At 41.7% G+C, this 27,235-nt stretch overlaps 1 protein-coding gene across 1 annotated transcript in view; it reads right to left on the minus strand.

Moving 5' to 3' along the window:
* Window positions 1-5,311: 5,311 nt before the first annotated feature.
* Window positions 5,312-27,235, minus strand: part of TECTA (tectorin alpha) — an 85,828-nt gene continuing 63,904 nt past the window's right edge. Inside the window, exons 16-23 of the mRNA XM_030829024.1 lie at window positions 27,026-27,136; window positions 25,294-25,496; window positions 23,863-24,026; window positions 23,168-23,416; window positions 8,776-8,938; window positions 7,602-7,689; window positions 6,927-7,043; window positions 5,312-6,099 (exon numbers count right to left, since the gene is read on the minus strand). Of these exons, the coding sequence (XP_030684884.1) occupies window positions 5,999-6,099; window positions 6,927-7,043; window positions 7,602-7,689; window positions 8,776-8,938; window positions 23,168-23,416; window positions 23,863-24,026; window positions 25,294-25,496; window positions 27,026-27,136 (1,196 nt within the window). The 3' untranslated portion in view covers window positions 5,312-5,998. The remainder of the gene's footprint in view (window positions 6,100-6,926; window positions 7,044-7,601; window positions 7,690-8,775; window positions 8,939-23,167; window positions 23,417-23,862; window positions 24,027-25,293; window positions 25,497-27,025; window positions 27,137-27,235) is intronic.

Genomic DNA, 27,235 nt, shown 5'->3' on the forward strand with positions numbered 1-27,235 from the left:
ACTACAATGAACTCAAACAAATTTACAAGAAAAAAACAACCCCATCAAAAAGTGGGCGAAGGACATGAACAGCCACTTCTCAAAAGAAGACATTTATGCAGCCAAAAAACACATGAAAAAATGCTCATCATCACTGGCCATCAGAGAAATGCAAATCAAAACCACAATGAGATACCATCTCACGCCAGTTAGAATGGCCATCATTAAAAAGTCAGGAAACAACAGGTGCTGGAGAGGATGTGGAGAAACAGGAACACTTTTACACTGTTGGTGGGACTGTAAACTAGTTCAACCATTGTGGAAGTCAGTGTGGCCATTCCTCAGGGATCTAGAACTAGAAATACCATTTGACCCAGCCATCCCATTACTGGGTATATACCCAAAGGACTATAAATCATGCTGCTATAAAGACACATGCACACGTATGTTTATTGTGGCACTATTCACAATAGCAAAGACTTGGAACCAACCCAAATGTCCAACAACGATAGACTGGATTAAGAAAATGTGGCACATATACACCATGAAATACTATGCAGCCATAAAAAATGATGAGTTCGTGTCCTTTGTAGGGACATGGTTGAAACTGGAAAACATCATTCTCAGTAAACTATCGCAAGGACAAAAAACCAAACACCGCATGTTCTCACTCATAGGTGGGAATTGAACAATGAGAACTCATGGACACAGGAAGGGGAACATCACATTCCGGGGACTGTTGTGGGGTGGGGGGAGGGGGGAGGGACAGCATTAGGAGATATACCTAATGCTAAATGACGAGTTAATGGGTGCAGCAAACGAACAGGGCACATGGATACATATGTAACAAACCTGCACATTGTGCACATGTACCCTAAAACCTAAAGTATAATAAAAAAACAAAAACAAACAAACAAATAAACAAAATTACTAAATAAACCTACACATACAAACATACATATATGAGTGGGTTTATGTTCTTCTTTAGTTAGCACTTTTGGGTATATATAACTTCCACTTAGTACTTTTCCTCTAATTTCTCTGTCAGAATGCAGCATCATCTAGGATTGAACAATATTAAATACAGTGGCAAAGCATTAGTTATGAAAGATGCTACATTTGCATATGGGATTGTTATTTCATCCAATGGGAGACTATCTTAATTTCAAAACTATTTCACCATCAGTATCTTATGCTACTGAACAAAACAACAGCTAACCTAGAGGCTAGATGCAAACAGAAACACACAACGAAATGTACAGTGAACATTTTTCCTCCATTTGTTTCCTTAGCAAATAGAATTTGATTGCTGAGTTCTTCATGGAATAATGAGTCTGTTGTATTTTTTTTCTATCTATAGACACAGAGATCTGTCCCTCTGCCATGGAGATGTTGTCTTATATGAGAGTCGTATTTCAGCAAACATAATTAAACCATCACAAACAGAGCCTTCCCTTAGTCAGAACAGAGTTATTGCTGTTGTGCTGTAGATGCATATGAAAGTATTTCACATTCTGCTGGGGGGAAAAGGACCACTAAATATTGCATGGGTTTTTCTTGATCAGATTGTTTATTTCTCAACATTTTAAAGAGATACTTAATTTTTCTTCACAGCTATTTTTGTCAACACATTAGAGAAACAGATATTAAGAGCAAAATTTGCATGGGATGCCAAATGCTGGTATTTCCTGGAGTAATGCGTGCTGTATGCATAAAAATAAATCCCATACTGTTCTCCAGAAAACGTCCTTGGCATTTGATGTGTTTTCTAAAGCTATATTCTCGTAATGTTCTGCATCTAAGGTTTCAGGGTGGTAGTGGGGCAGGGGACAGGAATCATAATTCGATTGGTGTGGTTCAATACACATTTGAGCTTCATGCAAAAATAAAAAGCAGACACTAGAGGGTGCTGTTTGATTTCCTTTTTCACTGGACTGCGCTGCAGATGTCAGCGTGTGGGGCACTGCAAAGTATCATTATGGTCTTCTAAACAGGCCCAAATTGCAATGAAGTACAAGCTGTAGAGATCCCCTGAGTTTTAGGAGAAAGGCTGGGAAGTTCAAAACAGGGTGGATGGTAAATTAATTCAGAATTAGTAAAGAAGTAATTTTTTATCACCCTAGCCCTGCATGGTTGTCTTTTGACAATTACTTAATTCCTTTGGTTGAAAGAAATTTTATTAGATTTCAAGCTCCCACTAAATGTCAAATGGTTCTAAAAATAGCTAGAATATTAGACAATGTTAAACAATTAGTGCTCTCAAGTTTTGTCATTAGAATTTTGAGTAGAACACATACCTACTACTGGTTAAGAAACTAATTACAGAATTCCCAGTGGTCACAAATGCCAGACCCCAAGATGTTGTTTCTTTTGATATCAAACAAATACCAAGTCAATAAGATTCCCAATTAACTTCGTTTTTAACCTTTGCTAAGCATGCACTTTCTCACCCCTTCACCCCGCAAGCAAATCTTTTAGAGCAGCAGGAAAAGGCAATGCTCTGAAATTATCTTAACATATACTATCATATGGCTTCTCTTTGTAAAAAGAGAAGGAATTGGGTTCGAGGGGGTAGGAGAGTGGGTCGGGTTCCCCAGGTCAAGTGTCTAGCGCCACTTTGTGACATAAGAACATTTGAAAAGAAGCTTCATGTTCTTATGTTACATAGAGGAAAATTAAGGTATTGAGGCATGTAATAATTTGTGTTTCAAGTAGAGAATTAGTAGAAGAGTCAGGATCATCTCTCAGTTCTTCTGCCTTCCAGGAAGTCAACTAAAGGGCCCGCTTGTTTTCAGTTCTGTAGAAGTATTTCTCTTTAATCCAGATAGAAGTGACGGACTCAAAGGCAATGTGAGCACCATCATCACTGATTTCCAGTTCTTCTGCCTTCCAGGCACATGAGATGTTTGTGCTTCCTCATCTCTAAAAGTCAGTTACAGCTATCTGGCTGGCATTGACCAATGAAGTGGGAACAGAAGCAATATGTGTCACTTCAGGCAGCAGCATGGAGGAGCTAGGGTGGGATTCTCCAGGCTGTCTTCCCTTGCAAAGGCGAATCTTGAAGCCACATGTTGAGCTGACAACATTGAAGGATAATAAAGCCTCCAGCAACTTCCATTCCAGGATGACCACGAAAGCAGGGGCGACTTGTGTAAGAAAGAAACCTTTGTTAAGTCACTGAGATTGTGGGGGTGTTCTCTTTTTTTGAGACAAAATCTCATTCTGTTGTCCAGGCTGGATTGCAGTGCCATGATCATGGCTCACTGCAGCCTCAACCGCCCAGGCTCGAGTGATCCTCCCAGCTGAGCCTCCCAAGTAGCTGAGACTACAGGCATGTGCCACCACCCCTGGCTAATTTTTGTATTTTTTTTTGTAGAGATGAGCTCTCACTATGTTGCTCAGGCTGGTCTCAATATCCTGGGCTCAGGTGATCTGTCTGCCTGGGTCTCCCAAAGTGCCGGAATTATAGGTATAAGCCACCACACCTGGCCTGGGGCTTTCTGTTGTGGCATTACAACCAGGTTTATCCTGATGGTAGATATGTGAAGGATGCCAACCAAACGAGAAAACCAAAAGCCAAGAATGAAAGTGTGGCAAAAAGGATTTCAAGTAAAAAGCTTTAAGAAAAAAATACTAGAATTTTTAATCGAGGAATTTCCAATTACTTTAATATGGGAATCAATAAAGAGGTGTTGTCAAGTAAGTAATACACCATTTCCTCCTCATATGTTTTCAGTTAAAATTCATCTAAAAAGGCAGGTGTGGTGGCTCACGCCCATAATCCCAGCACTTTAGGAAGCCAAGGTGGGTGGGTTGCTTGAGCCCGGGAGTTCGAGACCAGCCTGGGCAACACAGTAAAACCTCATCTATACTAAAAATATAAAAAATTAGCCTGGTATGGTGGTGCATGCCTGTAGTCACAGCTACTAAGAAGGTTGAAGTGGTAGGATCACGAGCACAGGAAGTCGAGGCTGCAGTGAGCCAAGATCATGCCAATAGACTCCAGCCTTGGCAACAGGAGTGAGACCCTGTCTCAGGGAAAAAAAAAAAAATTCATCTAAGGATCTCAGGTAAAACCATAAATGAGATATTATTGTATTCAACTCATAATCTGTTTGATTTCAAAAGCCTAAACCTTTAATGGTGTGAATGGAAATGGTGCATAAGCTCATCTGAATCCTCCTATCTTGAAGTATGGGATAGTATGGAATCCAGGTTTTCATGCAAACAAAGAACACACACGTAGGCAGGGTGCAGTGGCTCACACCTGTAATCCCAGCACTTTGGAAGGCTGAGGCAGGCAGATCACGAAGTCAGGAGACTGAAACCATCCTGGCTAACATGGTGAAAACCCGTCTCTACTAAAAAAATACAAAAAACTAGCCGGGCGTGGTGGTGGGTGCCTGTAGTCCCAGCTACTCTGGGAGGCTGAGGCAGGAGAATGGCGTGAACCCAGGAGGCAGAGCTTGCAGTGAGCCGAGATCGCACCACTGCACTCCAGCCTGGGCGACAGAGCGAGACTTCATCTCAAAAAAAAAAAAAAAAAAAAAAAAAGAACACACACCTAACATTCATTTCTAACTTGCTGGGGAAGAAGTACTGTGTCTCAGCTAGAATAGACAATGGCTTGACTCCTTAATCCATCTCAGTGCTCAGCATTTTCCCCAAAGATCTTAAGATGTCCAAGCAGAAGCACATATTTTTCTCCATCAATAACAGTTGTCCGCTTAGCTGCATAGCATGTGTGACTGCTGAGATAAGCTAGAATGTGTTGACTCTCCCAGGGGGCTGGGAGAACAAAACAGCTCAGTGCACACTCAGGCTACACCGCACTTCTTCAGCTCAGTGATAGTGTGATGCCAGTGCTTTGACATACGAGACAATGGCCATTTCACCCACACTCATGTTCAAGAACACTAAGCATTTTTGCTCAGCTTTTCAGAGTTCCCAGAAAAATACAAAAACGCTATCCGTTTAAATCCAAGACAACTTCAAAATAAACCTGACGTGGGTTTGACTTTGTTTTTGCCCTTAAAAAGCAAAGCACTCCGGGGATATACTTAGCAGGCCCTCCATTTTGTAGTTAATTATAGCAGATACGTGTTTGCGTACCACTTACAAAAGAGGATGCTACCTGCTTCCCTTCTACACCGTACCTTAATGCTCTGCTAATGCTCTGTAAGTACACACGAACAATAGAATGGCGCATTAACGTTCTGGCCAACAGTGCCTTCCTGGTCCAATTGCTGCTACTTCTTAAAAAAAAAAAATTCATGGCATGCTATTTAGTGTACAAAGCTTAACATCAGTAAGAATGATTCCAGCCACCAAGTAATGAGAATACTTGAACACAAAGTTTATTTAAGGATAAAACACATTAAAAAGTATTTGGTTGATTTGTAAAAAGAGAAGGGATTGGGTTCGAGGGGGTAGGAGAGTGGGTGGGGTTCCCCAGGTCCACAGTATCCCCAGTGGCCAAAGCTGCCATGGCAAGGTTGAAGGACACAGTAGGTGGAGAAGCGCCTCATAGACAGGACACGTGCACAACATAGATCGGACACTTCCAAACGCCAGCAAGACTCCTTAGAGGGAGTCAAACCTTCCAGTCATCACTTCAAAATCGTTCCAACAGGCCCTCTCTCTGTAAAAAACTGTGATCCAGAAATAGCACTGGCTTGACGGATTTCTCTGGTCAGATTTCCAGTCACATTTCTCTAACCAGAATATTTTTCCTTTACTGTTTTTTCACGTGAACCAAAGTTTCTAGTGACAACTGTTTGGGAATTTTACACAAGAGAAATACTTTCCGTAACTGGCTTGTAGAAGCCCCGTTTTGTACTCTGAAAGAGGAGCTTGGATGGTCGCTGGTTTCTGGACCTTGGGCCATTGGAGGCAGGTGGCATCATTTTGAGATGCTGGACGCTTTCAAATAGGTTTTGACTTAAGGGCACACACTTTTTATCCTACAGGGAGTTGAAGTAAGTAAATTACAGTACTTTATATAGCAACCTTGAGTTAATTATGAGGTTGTGCCTGATTTATAGACAAAATGCCATAATAAAATCTGGATCATGATGAGAAGAAGTGTCCAGACTTGAAGTTTGATTGAAGAATTAGAGGCTGTAAACAGAGAGGAACACAGTAAGCCCTACAGGGTGAAAAAATACCTGTTTGATAGGGATCAGACATCTCTGCAGCACTCAGCTAAAGAAAGGAAACTTCATCGCCAAGAACCCATTTTACCCAAATGGCCCTAAGGCAGCAAAGTAGCAGAATTAATCCAATCTTTAAGAGAGTCCTACTTTGGGAGGCCAATGCAGGCGGATCACGAGGTCAGGAGTTTGAGACCAGCCTGACCAATATGGAGAAACCCCGTCTCTATTAAAAATACAAAAATTAGCCGGGCGTGGTGGCGTGTGCCTGTAGTCCCAGTTACTCCGGAGGCTGAGGCAGGATAATCACTTGAACCTGGGAGGCAGAGGTTGCAGTGAGCCGAGATCATGCCACTGCACTCCAGCCTAGGCGACAGAGCAAAACTCCATCTCGAAAAGGAAGAGAGTCCTGCCAACCTCGTAAGAGGTCAGGGAAGCCATATGCTGAGGCTTGTTTGCTGGAGGAAGCATCCCAATCCCAACCTTAGCCCAAGTAGACTTGGCAGCCAGATGTAGGCCAATATATGGTCCTTAAAATTGGCTGGATAAGTTGTTTTTTTAAATTACCTTTATATTTTAGATGAAAGAGCAAGGTTTTTTTTTTGTTGTTGTTTGTTTGTTTGTTTAATGGCCCTAGAATTCCTTGGGCATGTTCCCCATCTTTCCTTCTTAATTTCTGGAGTTGTCAAGGGAGAGTTGCTGACCGAGTGGCCTTCAAATCTGAATTTCTCCTTCTGGTGGTAAAGAGCCTCCCGTATCCCCCAGCTGCCTGCCCCAAGGTAGAAGAGTGTCTACCTCTGCAGCTCTTGCCGTCCTCCTGCAGGGTTCCTGTTACACAGCTGCAGAGAGGCCCGTCCACTCGGCTCGTGCAAATCTGCTCACACCCTCCATTGTCCTCACACCAGTCCAGCCCTACAAAAGAGCAGGTAGGAAGATTAACCACAGACAGTTCAACCCTTCCACTGGTATCGAAGGGAAAGGCTTTAAAAAGAGAGGAGGACAGGCTGGGCATGGCGGCTCACGCCTGTAATCCCAGCACTGTGGGAGGCTGACGGGTGGATCACACAGTCAGGAGATTGAGACCATCCTGGCTAACACGGTGAAACCCTGTCTCTACTAAAAATACAAAAAAATTAGCCTCGGGAGGCTGAGGCAGGAGAATGGCATGAACCCGGGAGGCGGAGCTTGCAGTGAGCTGAGATGGTGTCACCGCACTCCAGCCTGGGCGACAGAGACTCTGTCTCAAAAAAAAAAAAAAAAAAAAAAAGGACAAAGAAAACCTCAATGCCATTGTTGAATGTTTACAAGTAAATGAAAAGATGTCTTTAAGGAAGCAGGTGATGTTCTCAAACTGGTGTCCCCAACACCAGCCTCCTCGTCCACTGGACCCACATCAGAGGTGAAACACGTCTGAGCCTTCAAATCCCGTTGTTTTAATAATTTAGGGTGTGTTTTAGAGAACATACATACTTTTTCTCCTAATAGGTCCCACTGAAATGATCTGTTCTTTGGGTTCTTTTGTGTAATCGGTGGCAATCCTGGAATTTTGTGGGCAGGTCTGCAAGACAGAATACCAGGGGGAAAATTCCAAACAATTAAGCTGATAACTTATTCTTCACCATGTTTTCACCTCTAAAAGAGGCAGTGGCTCTGGCCTCAAGCATTATGGCTGCTCAGATTAATTAGAACCAATGCATTCTTGATCATTGAATCCACTGGGACTCTAGGCTGTATGTTGAACAGAATTAAACACACTCTCCACACTGGAATTAGTACTTTTCCTTTTTAAAAATCTCTCCTTCATTTCTGATTGATCCACACTGGAATTAGATTCAAAGAAGCTCCCTGCCCAGGCATAAGATTGCTGTGTCTCATCAGACACTAATGTATGCAGTATCATCTGTAAGTTGCTCTGACCATAATTCACATCTTGATTCTGCAAACATGGTGTAAGCATAAAGTTGCAATGTTAAAGGCTAGGGGCCAGGTATCGGTGCAATCAAATCTTAAGGACCCAGCCTGTAAGTGGTGGAGGTGGAAGCCTGGCACAGAAGAGATAATTGGTTTGCTACCTCAGCCCTCACCCCCTCCAGAGTCCTGATGTAGAACAGGTGAGCTGCAGGACACCTGGATACATTGTATCCTGAGCTCAAGAGCTTGGTTCTGTAGTGGAGTGGAACTTGGTCCAACAGTCATTAGAGTCAGGCCGCCTGGTTCCTTGAGACACTAGTGCAGTGGTTCTCAATCAGGCCAATGGCAACATCTGGAGACATTTTGGGTGTTGAAACTGGGGGAAGATGTGATTGGTATCCATGGGTAGAGGTGAGGGATATTGCTAACATCCTACAGCGCACAGAACAGTCCTCCACAACAAAGAATTATTCAGTCCAAAATGTCAACAGTGCCGAGCTTTGAGAAACCCTAGTCTAGCGTTAAGCCAATGACTGGTTGACAATTCAGAGATAGAAGAGTAAATAGATATATTTCCCCGTGTTCTCTCTCACTGTTCCATCAAAGATGACTGTCCACCCCAAGCACCTATGGATGATTCCAGTGCGGTCACCTGGCATTCACGATCCTTATGTTGGGAAACCGAGACAGTGAGAAATAAGGCTAAGCACTTCGTTTTCACACTCTCACTTACGATTTTACAGGAGTACTTTTCTGAGTCGCAGAGTGACACTGCACAGTGAAGGTGAACTTCGTCATAATCCCCTATGAATTTAAAGACGGTGACGTGAAAGCGACAGGTCAGGGAGACTGCATTCTCCTCGATGCCAATGGTGTTATCTTTGAGGTTCTGACACCTATTCAGAAAAAATAATGGAATCTTTGCTTCACATGTTTTCCTCTTACACTTTAATCCTCATCTTCATTTCAAAATTTCACTTTTCACATAAAACCACCATAAATGGCAGAAATGCCTTTACATTTGAAAGTGACCTCTGGACTGCACGGGCTTGTCATTTGTTATCACTCCCTCATGTTTTTATAGTTTGTTTTGAAACATCAAACACCACCTTGAATTAGTATCCTAACTGCAACTAAAAACAAAACAACTGCAGGGACCACATTCAATTTCCCCACGCTTCAGTTTCTCATTCCGCCCCCTCATAATGTTGTGTTCTACCGATACCAATTTAATAAACACAAGATTCATTCTTACTTCTTCTGTACTTTCTTCAGTTAATTATCAATGTTGGCAAGGGCCCCTGACTCAAACCCTGTTGGGAATACTTCCCACGCGTCAAAATAGGTAGGAGCTGGAGGGGAAAGAAGACCAGTCGGGGTGAGCTGCAGAGTCGTTTTGATTCAACTGACTGCCATTTTTCTCAGCCCCCTTCCTTCTTGTGGTATTGAGCCAAGAGACAACCCCAGCCAAGACATCTCTCAGGCACAGATACCTTGCTTCAACTATGTATAGTTCCCCAAATGCATCAGAGTCTCCTATAGTCCTGTGTCTTTTCATGCAATGTTTCCCCCACCTGGAAGATCTTCCTGCTCTTTGTCCAATGCATCACTCCTGCCCTTTCTCCAACACCAGTTCTATGGTACCCTCTCTTTTATAAATGTCCCCTAGTCATGCCCAGACCAGGCACAAACAAATGGCCTTTCCTGGGTTTGCCAACAGCCCTCTGTTGAGCTCCTCGAGTGCAGGAACCAAGTCATGTTCCTTACTGTGTCTCCAATGCACTACATGGCATGTGGCATGTATTTGAAAACTTTTGTCAGATGAATGAATGAGTGAACAAATGGTGTTGCCACAGCCAAGGCTGGCCCATAGGAGCCAAAAAGCTCTTTAAAATGATAAAGATAAAAAGGGTGACTCTTTTCCTTATATTTCCTTTCCCTAGTCCACAGGATTAAATAGCTTAGCAATATGGAAAATTAAAAATTGAAGTTATCCTTCAGCATTCCCACACTTAATATGTTTTGTAATTAGCCTTCTAGGCAAAATGCAAGTTGCTTTCCAAGTAAATAGCTTCTGAAGTGCTTTGAAACAAAAACTTACATGCCATACTTTTCCTTAACACTGTTATTCATTTGGATAATCTGAACAGGCTCAAGGATTCTAAAGTGGTAACAGCTCTTCAGTCTTCACACTGACCTTCCCTCTTAACCAGACCACCAACTCTCTCCCAAGGAGAAGACTCGACGTTTACGTATCAGAAAAACTGAAGGAAAGGGCATAGAGAGGCAGGAATGGCTATCTGGCTGTCTTTCTTAGAGTGAGGACATATGCCAAGCACTAGAATCTTCTATTAACAACGAAACATCTGCCCTTTCCTCTGTCTAGCACATGAAGAGAAAACAGAAGTGGCCTGCGTGTCCCCAGACTTACAAGCCACTTGTAGAAGTTGCTGCTGTCTCTGCCCTCCGCACGGCTGGAGAGAAACAACTGACCCCAAAACACTTTAGTGGACCCATTTTGCAGCTCATCCATTAAGCATTGAACATGTGGTTTCCCTAAGTGTACTGGAAAAAAAACAATAACCACATCCCTCCAAGAAAGGTTAGGAGGACTAATGGATTCACCTACATAAAGAAGTCACTTCCCACCCAACCACAGTTTAATTTGAAGTCGTTTATTCAGACAGACACTGGGGTAAGCTGAGATTCATGAACATGCTCTCTGGCTCGCTCTCCCTCTCTGGGTCAAGTCTATTAAATACCATTTTTAAAATGCTAAATGCTACCACGTCCTTCAAAGGAGACATAAGCCCTCTAATCTGGGTTTGCATTTGTAGAGTGTCTCATATCTTAACCCTTTTATGTTGCGAAAGGAATACAAAAAGAGGAGGAAGAAACATGGACAAAAGGATAATTGTGATGCTCACCCACTCATCTAGGCCTGCAGGACACCAAGTAGTCACCATGTCCCTCCCTTTGCCTCTAAGGAGGATAAACATCAATTCAGAAATACAAATGCCTTAGTGAGGTCTTTGCTGAAAATTCCACAATACACCTCAGCAACCCATGCCATTCACCACACCTGGTCACTTAGGGAGTCGGTGTGTCTTGAAACCTAAAGGATTTCTTCTCTGCTCCTTGACAGTTGTGTGACCTTGAGTGAGCGCTGTGCCTAGCCTCTCTGAGCCTGTTTCATCTGCAAACTAGTGAATGTCTATTGTTTGTCTTCCCAGAACCACACCCTTCTTCTCTTGGGAAACCATGCCTCTTCCCCTCAACCACAAAGCTACTTACAGTATCCACAGCACTCTCTGACCACCACAGGGATGGGTGCTGACCAGGCCAGGCAAATGCAACAGTGCATAACCCTACCCGCCAAATGAAGGATAAGCAAGTGGTCCAGGATAGGCCTGGGATTCCCTGCACTGGAGTTAGAAGTGCTCTGTCCTCATTGGTTACCCTATAAGAATGTGAGTCTAGGCTTCAAATTATACTACAAGGCTACAGTAACCAAAACAGCATGGTACTGGTACCACAACAGAGACATAGATCAATGGAACAGAACAGAGCCCTCAGAAATGATGCCGCATATCTACAACTATCTGATCTTTTACAAACCTGACAAAAACAAGCAATGGAGAAAGGATTCCCTATTTAATAAATGGTGCTGGGAAAACTGGCTAGCCATATGTAGAAAGCTGAAACTGGATCCCTTCCTTACACCTTATACAAAAATTAATTCAAAATGGATTAAAGACTTACATGTTAGACCTAAAACCATAAAAACCCTAGAAGAAAACCTAGGCAATACCATTCAGGACATAGGCGTGGGCAAGGACTTCATGTCTAAAACACCAAAAGCAATGGCAACAAAAGCCAAAATTGACAAATGGGATCTAATTAAACTAAAGAGCTTCTGCACAGCAAAAGAAACTACCATCAGAGTGAACAGGCAACCTACAGAATGGGAGAAAATTTTTGCAACCTACTCATCTGACAAAGGGCTAATATCCAGAAACTACAATGAACTCAAACAAATTTACAAGAAAAAAACAAACAACCCCATCAAGAAAGGCGAAGGACATGAACAGACACTTCTTAAAAGAAGACATTTATGCAGCCAAAAAACACATGAAAAAATGCGCATCATCACTGGCCATCAGAGAAATGCAAATCAAAACTACAATGAGATACCATCTCACGCCAGTTAGAATGGCCATCATTAAAAAGTCAGGAAACAACAGGTGCTGGAGAGGATGTGGAGAAACAGGAACACTTTTACACTGTTGGTGGGACTGTAAACTAGTTCAACCATTGTGGAAGTCAGTGTGGCCATTCCTCAGGGATCTAGAACTAGAAATACCATTTGACCCAGCCATCCCATTACTGGGTATATACCCAAAGGACTATAAATCATGCTGCTATAAAGACACATGCACACGTATGTTTATTGCGGCACTATTCACAATAGCAAAGACTTGGAACCAACCCAAATGTCCAACAACGATAGACTGGATTAAGAAAATGTGGCACATATACACCATGGAATACTATGCAGCCATAAAAAATGATGAGTTCATGTCCTTTGTAGGGACACGGATGAAACTGGAAAACATCATTCTCAGTAAACTATCCCAAGGACAAAAAACCAAACACCGCATGTTCTCACTCATAGGTGGGAATTGAACAATGAGAACTCATGGACACAGGAAGGGGAACATCACCCGCCGGGGACTGTTGTGGGGTGGGGGGAGGGGGGAGGGACAGCATTAGGAGATATACCTAATGCTGAATGAGGAGTTAATGGATGCAGCACACCAACATGGCACATGGATACATATGTAACAAACCTGCACATTGTGCACATGTACCCTAAAACCTAAAGTATAATAATAAAATAAAATAAAAAGAATGTGAGTCTAGGATTGCCAGTGTCTAACAAGGTCAATAGAGAGAGAGAGAGGAGGAGACAAGGGATAAAACAAGAGGAGAGTGTTGATAGCATCTGGCTCCCTGGATCTAATAATCTCTGAAGTGACATCCACTCCTGTGATTTGGTGTTGTAACCATTAAATGCCTTGGTTTTTGCATAAACTAGTTTGAATTGGTCTCTACCACTTAGAACTGTGATTAATACATTCACCTGCTTTAAGAATTATTGTAGGCTGGCTGGCATGGTAGGTCACACCTGTAATCCTAGCACTTTGGGAGGCGAAGATGGGAGGATCACTTGAGCCCAAGAGTTCAAGACCAGCCTGAACAACACAGGGAGACCAAGTCTCTACGAAAAATAGAGAAAATTAGCTGGGCATGATGGTGTGTGCCTGTAGTCCCAGCTACTCAGGAGGCTGAGGTGGGAGGATCACTTGAGCCCAGGATGTTGAGACTGCATTGAGCCATAATCATACCACCACACTCTAGCCTGGGGTGAGACCATGTCTCAAAAAAAAAAAAAAATTATTACAGGCTTCAAGATGGCTGGCTAGAGGCACCCAGAACTTGCCTCCCTAACAAAGATGGACCAAAACAATGAGTAGACTATCACAAGTTGAATAGAGCATCAAAGAAAGAACACTGGAATTCAGCAAAAGAGGGACAGAGGATCTCTGAGGCATGAAAATAAAGGGAAACAAAGCAGTTGGCCCTGCTAGGGTCAGCTTGGAGCCAGGAGAAACTTCCCAATATGGGAAAAGGTAATTGAGAGATCCCCAGTGGTCCATATTCCACTGCAGACTTTGGTAATGCTAGCCATGGGAGAGCCATTTGGGCCCTTAGACTAGTATAGGAAGCTACCTGGACTCCACCTAACAGTATTGTTCCAGAGAAGGAGTTCACACTGAATCGCACACCCTCCAGCCCCCCAGACCCAAGCAGCTGCAGCATGGTGCCATGTTGAGAGCCCAGCCCCCATCAGACTATATCTTGCCCTGGGGCCCAACATCCCCTGCTTCTTCACATCCCTGGAGCCCTGCTAACACCCACCCCCATGTCTACTTAAAAGGATGCAGGTTCACAACACTGGCTGGACTCAGTGGTGCAGGTGGGTCTAAGCACTCTAACCCACACAGTGTCCTACACCCTGGGGAACAGGTGACGCAGTGCACCAGGGAGGCTGTCCCCAGGGCAAAGGGGCTGACGCACAAGCTCCCCAGAACCCAAAAGCCACCTGCCTGCAGCTGCTGCCACTGTCAGCAACTCCGCTACTTCCCCAGCAGCAGGGCCACTAGACACTCATACACACCTTCAGGGGGCCTGAAGATCAGCCCACCAGGTGCTGTCATGGGGCCTGAGGACAGGCCTGCCCCACCCACCACCACTGGTGCCCATGTATGTTGTTGAGGGATCTGGGGTTTGACTCACCCACCAGTCACCACTGGCTCCCATACACATCTTCCAGGGGTCTAAGGACAGGCCTAACCAATGTGTTGCCACCACCACTGGCAACCAAGTGTGTTGTTGGGGGGATTTAGGGATCAACCTGCCCCATCCACTAACACTGATGGCTGCATGCACCATCGGGGGGCCTGACAACAGACCTGCCCCACCCACTGCCAGTGCTCACATGCACCATCAGGGGGCCTGGGGATCAGCCCACCCCTGTGCTCACACACATCATCGAGGGATCTGAAGATAGGCCTGCCCTGCTTGCCACTCCCAGCACCCATGCACATCATCTGGGGGCTTATGGATTGCCCTACCCCGTCTACCACTGCCAACAACTACATTTGCCTTTAAAATTTGCCTATTGGGAACCTGAGGACAGGCCCACCCAGCCTGCCACCACTGCCAGAACTCACCCATGTGCCACCTGAGGACCTTAGGACTGGCCCACCGCCACCACCACTGGCACTCCCATGTGAAGCTCTGGGGCCTGAGAGTTGGCCCACTGCTGCTACTGCCATCCCTGATGCCACACACACCACTTAGGGCCTGAGGACCCACCCACCCAGCCCACTGCTACCACTGACCAAGGATTGGCCCACCCAGACCTACTACCATGAGTGCTTGTTAATGCCACCCAGGGGCCCAAAAGCTGGCATGCCTAGCCTGCTATCACCACCACTGGTACCCAAGGACTGGCCCATCTGGCATCCCTGTCCCCAGCAAAGCCTCACCATATCCTCCACTAATAGCCCAAGTCACTGACTAACTCACAGACATGACTGATGCTGATTACAGCTGAAGAAATCATATGGAGACTACACTGCTGTGTCCGCTCAGAATCAAAGCCAAAGTCAAACCCAACCAACACTATAGATACATCTATAGGAAAAACTCCATCCCTACAAAAGCCAATCCATAAAACTGGAGAAGCAACTATTATACCAGATGCACAGAAACAAACATAAAGACATAAGAAATATAAAAAAGCAAGGACACAATAAGAACACAATAATTCTCCAGTGACCAGGCATGGTGGCTCATGCCTGTAATCCCAGCACTTTGTGAGGCCAAGGTGGGCGGATCACCTGAGGTTGTGAGTTTGAGACTAGCTTAACCAACATGGAGAAACCCGTCTCTACTAAAAATACAAAAATTAGCTGGGCATGGTGGCACATTCCTATAATCCCAGCTACTCAGGAGGCTGAGGCAGGAGAATCACTTGAACCCGGGAGGCAGAGGTTGTGGTGAACTGAGATTGCGCCATTGCACTTCAGCCTGGGCAACAAGAGCAAAACTCCATTTCAAAAAGTAAAAAAATAAAATAGTAATTCTCCAGCAACACATTCCAACAAAAAAAGAAATCTATGAAATACCTGACAAAGAATTCAATATAATGATATTAAAGAAGTTCAGTGAGATACAGGAAAACACAAATAAACAATACAAAGAAATCAGAAAAATAATTCATGATCTGAGTGAGAAATTCAACAAAGAGACAGATAAAAGGAACCGAACAGAAATTTTGGAACTGAAGAATTCAATGAATGAAATTCAAAAATACAATCAAGAGCTTCAACAATATGCTAGATCAAACAGAATAAAGAATTTTTTTTTTTTGAGATGGAGTCTTGCTCTGTCGCCAGGCTGGAGTGCAGCGGTGAGATCTCAGCTCACTGCAACCTCTGCCTCCTGAATTCAAGTGATTCTCCTGCCTCAGCCTCCCGAGTAGCTGGGACTACAGACACATGCCACCATGCCCGGCTAATTTTTTGTATAGTAGAGACAGGGTTTCACTGTGTTAGCCAGGATGGTCTCGATCTCCTGACCTCATGATCCACCCACCTCAGCCTCCCAAAGTGCTGGGATTACAGGTGTGAGCCACCGTGCCTGGCCAGAATAAATAATTTTCAAACTTGAATATAGGTCTTTGAAATAACCTAGTCAGGCAAAAAAAAAAAAAAAAAAAAAAAAAAAAAAAAAAAAAAAAAAAAGGAATAAGAAAGAAAGAAGAAATCCTATGTTAAATATAAGACACTATAAAGTGACCAAATATTCCAATTTGGGGAGTTCCAGAAGGGCAAAAGATGTCCAAAGGCATAGAAAACCTATTTAATGAAATAATAGCTGAAAACATCTCAAGTCTTGCAAGAGATATAAACATCTACATACAGGAAGCTCAAAGATCCCAAATAGATTCAACCCAAAAATGTCTTCTCCAAGGCATATTACACTCAAAGTGACAAAAGCCAAAGACAGAATTCTAAAAACAGTGAAAGAAAAGCATCAAGTTATATATAATGGAACCCCATCAGACCAACAGCAGATCTCTCAGCAGAACTCTTGCAGGATAGGAGAGAATGCAAGGATATATTCAAAGTGCTGAAAGAAAAAACACCTGCTAATCAAGAATACTATACCCAGCAAAGCTATCCTTCAAAAATGAAGAAAAATAGTATTTCCCAGACAAGCAAAAACTGAGGGAATTCACCACCAGGCCAGCCCTACAAGAAAATTTAAGTGTGTCCTACATTTGGAAGTGAAGGGTTGATATATGACATAATAAAAACACATAAAAGTGTAAACTCAGTGGCAGATCATACACACAAAACAGAAAGAGGGGTCAAATGTTACTGCTACAGAAATCCACCAAACCACAATAATAAATGATACAAGAGAATGAAACAAAGGGTACACAAACAACCATAAAACAATAAACAAAATGACAGGAATAAGTTCTCATTTATCAATAATAACCTTGAATGTAAGCAGATTAAATTCCCCACTTAAAAGATATAGACTGGCTGAACAGCTAAAAAAAAAAAAAAAAACAAAAAAAACAAAACAAAACAAAACAAAAAAAACCTCAAATATATGCTGCCTACAAGAAACTCACTTCACCTGTGAGGACACACATAGACTGAAAGTAATGGGATGGAAAAAGATAATTTGTGACAATCAAAACCAAAAGCAAGCAGGAGTAGCTATATTTGTATCAGATATAACAGACTTTAAATCAAAGGCTGTAAAAAGAGACAAAGAAGATCATGACATAATGAAGAAAGGATAAATTCAGCAAGAGGATACAACAATTCTAAATATATATCCATCCAACATCACAGCACTCAAATATGTAAAGCAAATATTATTGGATCTAAAGGGAGAGATAAATTCCAAAGTAATGAAAGTTGGGGAATTCAACACCCTACTCTCAACATTGGAAAGAAAATCAACAAAAAAATTTTATTTAAATTGCACTTTAGACCAAATGGACCTAACAGGCATTTACAGAACATTTTACCCAACAGCTGCAGAATACACATTTTTCTCATTAGTACACAGAATATTTTCCAAGATAGACCGTATGTTAGGCCAAAAACCAAGTCCTGACAAATTTTTAAAAATTGAAATCATATCGACTATCTTCTCAGACCACAATGGAATAAAACTAGAAATCAATAATAAGAGAAATTTTGGACACTGAACAAATACTTAGAAATTAGGCAACATGCTCCTGAACAAGCACTGGGTCAATGAATAAATTAAGAAGGAGATTTTAAAAAGTTTTTTAAAAAAAGTGAAAATGGAAACAGAACATACCAAAACATGTGAGATACAACAAAAAACAGTGCTAAGAGGAAAACTTATTGCAATATACACCTACATCAAAAAAGTAGAAAATTAAATCAAAAATTAGTAGAAGGAAAAAAATAACAAAGATTAGGCCAGAGCTAAATAAAGTAGAGATCAAAACAAGCAAAGAATCAATGAAATGTAAATTTGGTTTTTTAAAAGATAACAAAATGATAAAGCACTGGTTAGACTAACTTAAGGGGAAAAAAGACAAAAAACCCAAGTAAAATCAGAAATAAAAAAGAAGATAATACTACTGATACCACAGAAATACAAAGAATCATTACAGACTGTTATGAACAATTATACACTTTGTAAAACCTACAGAAAATGGATAGATTCTTGGACACATAAAACCTACCAAGGTTGAACCAGGAAGAAATAGAAAACCTGAACAGACCAATAACTAATAACAAGATTGAATCAGGAACAAAATGTCTCAGGAAAAAAAGTCCACGACTAGTTGTCTTTACTGCTAAATTCTACCGTACTTACAAAGAAGAACTAATACCAATGCTTCCTAAACTATTTCAAAAAAACTGAAGACGAAGGAATTTGGGGATTCTTCCTAGCTCATTCTACAAGGCTAGCATTACCCTGATATCAAAACTAGACCAGGACACCACACACACACACACACACACACACACACACACACACACAACAAGCCAATATCTAAACATAGATGCAAAAATCCTCAACAAAATACTAGCAAACTGAATCTAACAACACATCAAAAAGATAATACACCATGATCAAGCAGGATTTATTCCAGGGATGCAAGAATGTTTCCATATATACAAATCAATAAATGTCATATATCACATAAAAATGAACAATAAAAACCATATGGTTATCTCAATAGATGCACAAAAAGCATTTGATAAAATTCAACATCCCTTTATGGTGAAAATCCTCAAAAAATTAGGCACAGAAGGAACATGCCTCAACATAATAAAAGCCATATACGACAAACCCACAGGTAATATCATACTGAAAGGAGAAAAGCTGAAAGTACTGGAACAATTCATGGATGCTCACTCTCATCATTCATATTAACATAGTACTAGAAGTCCTAGCCAGTTCAACCAAGCAAGAGAAAAAAATAAAAGACATCCAAATTGGGAAACAAAGTCAAACTGTCCCTTTGCAGATAACATGATCTTATATACAGAAAAATTTAAAGATTCAATCAAAAACTCTTAGAACAGATAAACAAATTCAGTAAAGTTGCAGGACATAAAAACAACATGCAAAAATCAGTAGCATTTCTATACACCAATAATGAACTAGCAGCAAAATAAATCAAGAAGGCAATCTCATTTACAACACCTACAGATAAATAAGAAATCTAGGAATAAATTTAACCAAGCCAAAGATCTCTACAAGGAAAATTACAAAACACTGATGGAAGAAATTGAAGAGGACAAACAAATGGAAAGATATCTCATGCTTATGGATTGGGAGAATTAAAATTGTTAAGGTGACCATACTACCCACAAAAAATCCACAGATTAAATACAATCCGTATCAATATACCAATGAAATTCTTCACAGAAATAGAAAAAAAATCCTAAAATTTGTATAGAGACACAATACACCCTGAATAGCCAAAGCAATACTCAGTAAAAAGAACAAAGCTGGAGACATCACACTACCTGACTTTTAAGTATAGTGTGAAGCTATAGTAGCCAAAACAGCATGGTATTGGTATAAAAACAGACACATAGAGCAGTGTAACAAAACAGAACTCAGAAATAAATCCATGTGTTTACAGCCAACTGATTTTCAACAAAGATGTCAAGAACATACCTGGGGGAAAGGATGATCTCTTCAAAAACTGCTGCTGAGAAAACTGGATATCCATATGCAGAAGAATTGAATTATACCCCTGTGTCTCATCATAAACAAAGATCAACTCAAAGTGGATTAAATATTTAAATGTGCAACCAGAAACTATAAAGCTATTAGAAGAAAACAAAGTGAACATGCTGCATCATTGGTTGAGGAAAATATTTTATGGGTAAGATTTCAAAAGCCCAAGCAACAAAGCAAAAATAGACAAATGGGACTATATTAAACTAAAAAGTTTCTGCACAGCAAAAAAAAAAAATCAACAAAATGAAGAGACAACCTGTTGAATAAAAGAAAATATTTGCCAACTATTCATCCAGCAATGGATTAGTATCCAGAATATGCAAGAAACTCAAACAACTCAACAGCAAGAAAACAAATAATTCCTTTAAAAAGTGGGCAAAGGATTTGCATAAATATTTATCAAAAGAAGACATACAAATGGCCAACAGGTATATGAAAAAAATGCTCAATATTACTAATCATCAGATATCAGGGGAACCTGTGCCCGATAATTTAACATGGGTCCTTTTCTATTTTCTCTAAGTGTCAGCCGGTCTGAGAAATAAAGGGAAAGAGTACAAAAGAGAGAAATTTTAAAGCTGGGTGTCTGGGGGAGACATCACATGTCGGCAGGTTCCGTGATGCCCCCTAAGCCGCAAAACTAGCAAGTTTTTATTAGTGATTTTCAAAAGGGGAGGGAGTGTATGAATAGGGTGTGGGTCACAGAGATCACATGCTTCACAAGGTAATAAATTATTACAAGGCAAATGGAGGCAGGGCAAGATCACAGGACCAGGGTGAAATTAAAATTGCTAATGAAGTTTCGGGCACACACTGTCATTGATAACATCTTATCAGGAGATGGGGTTTGAGAGCAGACAACCGGTCTGATCAAAATTTATTAGGCGGAATTTCCTCATCCTAATAAGCCTGGGAGCACTAAGGGAGACCAGGGATTATTTCATCCCTTATCTACAACCGTAAAAGACAGACGTCTTCAGAGCGGCCATTTTAGAGGCCTACCCCTAGGAATGCATTCTCTTTCTCAGGGCTGTTCCTTGCTGAGAAAAAGAATTCAGCGATATTTCTCCTATTTTCTTTTGAAAGAAGAGAAATATGGCGCTGTTCCGCCTGGCTCCTAGACAGCCAGACCTAATGGTTATCTCCCTTGTTCCCTGAACATTGCTGTTATCCTGTTCTTTTTTCAAGGTGCCCAGATTTCATATTGTTTGTGCAGTTAATGCAATCATCACAGTGTCCTGAGGCAACATTCATCCTCAGCTTATGAAGATGATGGGATTAAGAGATTAAAGTAAAGACAGGCATAGGAAATCACAAGAGTATTGACTGGAGAAGTGATAAGTATCCATGAAATCTTCACAATTTACGTTCAGAGATTGCAGTAAAGACAGGCATAAGAAATTATAAAAGTATTAATTTGGGGAACTAATAAATGTCCATGAAATATTCACAATTTATGTTCTTCCGCCATGGCTTCAGCCGGTCCCTCCATTCAGGGTCCCTGACTTCCTGCAACAATCAGGGAAATAAAAATCAAAACCACAATGAGATATCATGTCATGCCAGTTAAAATAGCTACTATTAAAAAGACAAAAAGTAACAAATGCTGGTGAGGATATGGAGAAAGGGGAACTCTTCTACCTACTGGTGGGAATATAAATGAGTACAGCCATTATGGGAAACACTACAGAGGTTTCACACACACACACACAAGCAAAATAAATAAATAAATAAATAAATAAATAAATAAATACAACACTAAAAATAGAACTACCACATGATCCAGCAAGGCCACTACTGGGTATTTATCCAAAGGAAAGGAAATTAGTTTATCAAAAGAATACCTACACTTTCATGTTTATTGCAGCACTATTCACAATAGCCAAGATACGGAATCAACCTAAGTATACATCAATGGATGAATGGATAAAGAAAATGTGATATATATACAGAAGGGAATACTATTCAGCCTTAAAAAGAAATGAAAATCCTATCATTTGCAACAACATGGTCAGAACTGGAAGTCCTTATGTTAAATGAAATAAGCCAGGCACAGAAAGACAAATATCTCAGGTTCTCGCTCATATGTGGGTGCTTTAAAAAGTTGATTTCATGGAAGTACAGAGTAGACTGATAGTTACCAGAGGCTGGGAAAGAAACTGGGATGAAGAGAGGTTGGTTAATGGCTGCAAACATGCATTTAGATAAAAGGAATAAGTTCTAGTGTTCGACAGCACAGTAGGGTGACTATAGTCAACAACAATTTATTGTACATTTCAAAATAGCCAGAAGAGAAGATTTGAAATGCTCCACACAAAGAAAAGATACATATTCAAGGTGATAGATATCCTAAATTCCCTGATCTGAGCACTACACATTTAACGTATGTATCAAAATATCACATCTACTCCATAAATATGTAAATGTATCAATAAATTTTTTAAAGACATTCATATAAAAAGTAACTATTGGAGTGACAAAAATGTTCTAAAATTAGATTATGGTGATACTTGCAATTCTCTGCAGATTTACCAAAAACCATTGATTTTTACACTTAAAGCAAGTAAGTTGTATTATATATAAATTATCTTTGCAATAAAGCTGTTAAAATGAATTGTTATAAAATCTATTACAATAAATGTAAACTGTCTAACGTATCCAGAAAGTATTTTTGCTTTTAATAAAGATAATTACTGTGGTTGGTCTACAGTCTTTTCTTCTCATTCATTCATTCATTCAAGAAATTTTATTGTGTAATCACTATGTTTCAGGAAATATACTAGGTGGTAAGCACATAGTGGCGAGTAAAAGGAAACTTGTTGAGTCTACAGGCTATTATGTTAATTTCTTTTTTATTTGTATAGCTGCCTTGTTCATTAACCTGTGGTTATTGTCATTATATTCTTTCATTTGCAGAATTCCACATTCTTCCCAAATTGAAGTTCAAAGTAAACAGCACAGAATCCCCACTTTGAGAATAAAGCATCTGTAGTTAATGCCACACGGACTTGGGGTACCTACCACTATATTTCTGTGTGACTTTAGACAAGTTACTTGACTGTAAAATGAGGCTTATAATATCTACCCCATAGGTTGTCTTGAGAATTAAATGAATTAATAAATTCAAAATGCTGGCCTTGTAGACAGCCAACAAATATTAGTTTCCATTCCCTTCCTTAAAAAATGATGAGGACATAAGCTCTGAGAATGTTGTCTATAAAGAGGCTACTCACCCTTCTTCAATGATGAAATATCGGAGCTTATCATTGCTATCTCGGGAGGGTGTGGCGTAGCATTTGTTGAGTGTTAGGATTAAATGTGTGGCGTCAGCTCCAACCACAAAAACCCCTACATACAGCACATCTCGAGTCGTCAACACTACTTCACCCTGGCGGTAAGGATGTTTGTAGGAGGCGTTTTTGTAGAGAGCCATCTTGGTGATGAAGCTGCCTTCTTGGGTTGGAACTGTCAGGTTAATTACACTAAAACGGAAACAATTATGAGACAGGAACCCAAAACAATTCAATTACCTACCATTTTTCAGGCTGAGAATGCAGAGGGAAAGCAAAGCATGTAGTAGCAAAGTCTAAGGCTGTGCTGTCCAATACAGTACCTGCTAGCCACATGGGGCAATTTACATTTAAATGAAATTAAATAAAACTAAAAATTCCAATTCCGCAGCCTCCTGAGCCACATTTCAAGTGCTGAGCAGCCACATGTAGCCACCACATTAAACAGTACAGATGCAACATTTCTGTCATCACAGAGAGTTCTATTGAACAATGCTGGTTGAAAGCATTTAGGCTCAAGAAACGTGAATTATGTTTCTCCTAGGGCATCAAAGACAAACGCTAGCAATTTTGATTACGCTAACCTTAACTGTCAAGGAAAAGAAAAAGCAATGTGCACAGCCCAGGAGACGCCTTACCTTAGCATAGGCTTCACAACAGAATCCAAGGAGATCTTGATATCCAGCTCATAAGCACATGAAAATTCCACATTGATCGTGCGGTCCCTGGTGATGATGTTGCCAGTGTTGTTGGCGCTTTCGATCCAGAGTGTGTTTTTATACATGATATGAGTGCCATTGGACTGCAGAGCAAGGGGAAGTCAGAAATCATTACATCTGGGAGTGAGTATGTAGCTTGCATATCAAATCCATATCCCTGAAAGTAGAGAAATGGCTTCTTTCCATATATAATTTAGAGGCCAGTATAAATCAGCATGGAGTTAGCCTTAGCATTTACTTGGGGGAAAAAAGTATTACAATAGATATCAGCAGCACCTTTCAGTCTGATAACCTTGAATACCCGTGGAAGGTGATTTCATCTACTGCTGAATTCTAACCACTACCAGATCCCACTTATCTGTGGGACCCCAAGCTAGGAATAGCATGAACTATTGCCATTGCTGGGTAATAGAAATCTTCTTTTTCAATGCTTAATTCAAAATCTCTTCTCCACCAAATCCATCACCAGACATGCCTACAAGGACCAACATACACAAGTGCAAGTTTCACCTCCTTACTCCTTTCAGCCTCTGGTAAAAGTTTTAAGGACTAGAGCCATGAATAGAAGACACACAGCAAGATGGAAAAAGAAGAGAAACAAGATGCTTTGCTAACCTATACACTGGATAATCTGACATTAAAAGTTGGGACCTCACTATATTTCTGAAGCCAGCTGTTTTTTTGTCTTGTTTTGTTTTGTTTTTAGCAACAGGGTCTCGCTGTCACCCAGGCTGGAGTGCAGTGGTACAATCATAGCTCACTGCAGCCTTGAACTCCTGGGCTCATGATCCTCCCATGTCAGCCTTCCATGCAGACACAACTACAGGCACTGTCACCACACCCAGCTAATTTTTAGATGTTTTTAAAATAGAGACAGGGTCTTGCGATGTTGCCTGGGCTGGTCTTGAATTCCTGGCCTCTAGCAGTCCTTCTGCCTTGGCCTCCCAAAGTGCTGGGATTACAGGCATGAGCCATAGCACTCGGCCTGAGGCCACCTGTTAAATGAGGTTCGGGACTCTCTTACCCCCTGAAATAGCTAAGCCTATATGTATTTCCCTCAAAGAACAATAGCAGCAGAAAAGAAGATACAATTCTGTCCATATACAGAAGAACCACAGTAGGCATCCCAAACCAAGGAAAAAACACATCACTCTTTCAACTCCGTCAATCACTTAGCATCAAATGATGACTGCTCTTGCTGCCTTTCATGTTGCACATGCCTATTGCTGTTTTCTAAGGAGCGTATTTCTAAGCAGATCACCCTGAAGTTGGCTTTCAGGACAATAAATGTGCAAACACTCGAAGCTGTCGCTGCCTCTGCCAGGTGCTCTTTCCTGCTGCTTTTCTCACCTGCACAATGTTTCCACAATTCCCTTTGGTGTTGTTGATCTGAAAGGAGATAAAATCTTCCCCCTCGATGCCGGTGCACTGTCTGTCATTGATCCTCACGCCCTCCCTCTCAAAACCGAGCTGGAAGAGTTTGCACTTAGATATGGACACTTCCATTTGGGCTGCTTTGCAGGTCACCTCTGCATCGATAATGTCATGTGAGTCTGTGGGAACAGTTATTACGAAAGGCAAATCAGTGGAGTCGGTCTTGCTGCAGGAGTGGGAGCAAAGCATCCCACTTCCATTCTCCTTTAGAAGGGGCAAATGATCTCCACTCAAAGGCTGCAGCATTTCTAATTATGCTTTGATCAGACCAAATGAGCATATGAATTCATTCAAAGCAGTAACGTGGGCATTAGCAGAGCCTTTTTAAAAGGATAAAAATGCTAATTAAGTGTCTTCTGTCTTTTCTCTACAAACCCAGGTCTTACCCCACCTTGCTGGTGGCAGCTACTTTTCTGTAAGCTGCATACTGAACATGCCAAATCTGGCACATCGTGGCCTGGCTGAAGAGCATGCCTCCAAGGGACAGCAGCACTGGCCAGACCACATCTGGCCCCTGCTGATTCAGCTCAGCAGAACCCTAGCGATTCCCAGGTGAGCACTAGGAGCTTGCTTTTTTTTGTTTGTTTGTTTGTTTTTTTTTGTTGTTGTTTTTTGGTTTTTTTTTTTGAGACGGAGTCTTGCTCTTTCACCCAGGCTGGAGTGCAGTGGTGCGATCTCGGCTCACTGCGAGCTCCGCCTCCTGGGTTCACGCCATTCTCCTGCCTCAGCCTCTCCGAGTAGCTGGGACTACAGGCGCCCGCCACCACGCCCGGCTAATTTTTTGTATTTTTAGTAGAGACGGGGTTTCACCGTGGTCTCGATCTCCTGACCTCGTGATCCGCCCGCCTCGGCCTCCCAAAGTGCTGGGATTACAAGCGTGAGCCACCGCGCCCGGCCTAGGAGCTTGCTTTTTGACATGGCAAGGCACCAATTGACATTTTCTCTTGAGCATATAAACACCGGCTAATAAGCACTACAGAAACAGAGAAAAACATTTTTATCTGTTTAGGTGAAGCCCTTGTCCCCTCCTAAGAAGCCTTTGGTCAACCAGATTTTCATTCCCGAATGCTGTTACATTTAGCAACTGCCTCTGCGTTATTTGGTTCAGGAAGGGGAGCAGAGACGGAAGGCAAAGCAGTTCTGCTTCAAGCAGCCATCCAGGCAGGCTCAGCCGTGGACAAGGCCATTTCCACACCAAGGGAGCTACAGTTAGGAACAAGTCCTGGAGTCCTAGTTATTTATGGCTTGCTTCAGACATTTGAGTTGTATATATCTTCAGGACCAAAAAGCTTTGGGTCAAATAAATCTGGCTTTAAATAACATTCATCCTAATTTTTCATATTGGCATCAAAATACCCTATTTCCTTGTGCATCTAAAAGATCAATTTGGAACTTTCTGATGTTGAATGTGGCCTCAGATGGAACTGGCTGGTTCCATTCATGTACAAATTTGTGTGTTATAATGTATTGAAGAAAAGGATGTAGCTATACCTTGAAGCAGTCAGATTGCTTCCTTGTTCTGCTTAAATGCTCCTGAAAGCGTCACTATTTGGGAAAGCTTCACAAAGTGGGACGCAACAAGGTCCTTCCCCAGGGCAGCATCTCCCATAGGGCCTTTCTGGGTGGGGAGGTGGCCCGTGTCACTCACTATTCCCGTAGGGGGGTGGCTCGATGCATCCACACAGCTCCCTGCCGTTGCCCAGCTCGCAAGTTCGGTTGGGACAGTCCGCCCCCACACAGGGATCTTCAACCACTCCTGCTAAAAAGAAAAACACACGGAAACATACACAACTTGATTTTCACACCTACATGCGGTAGCATTTGGTTCTACTCCAGACTTGCCACTTTAATCACATTG

This window comes from Nomascus leucogenys, chromosome 15, assembly GCF_006542625.1.
Source record: "Nomascus leucogenys isolate Asia chromosome 15, Asia_NLE_v1, whole genome shotgun sequence".
In the NCBI taxonomy this organism is placed as follows: domain Eukaryota; kingdom Metazoa; phylum Chordata; class Mammalia; order Primates; family Hylobatidae; genus Nomascus; species Nomascus leucogenys.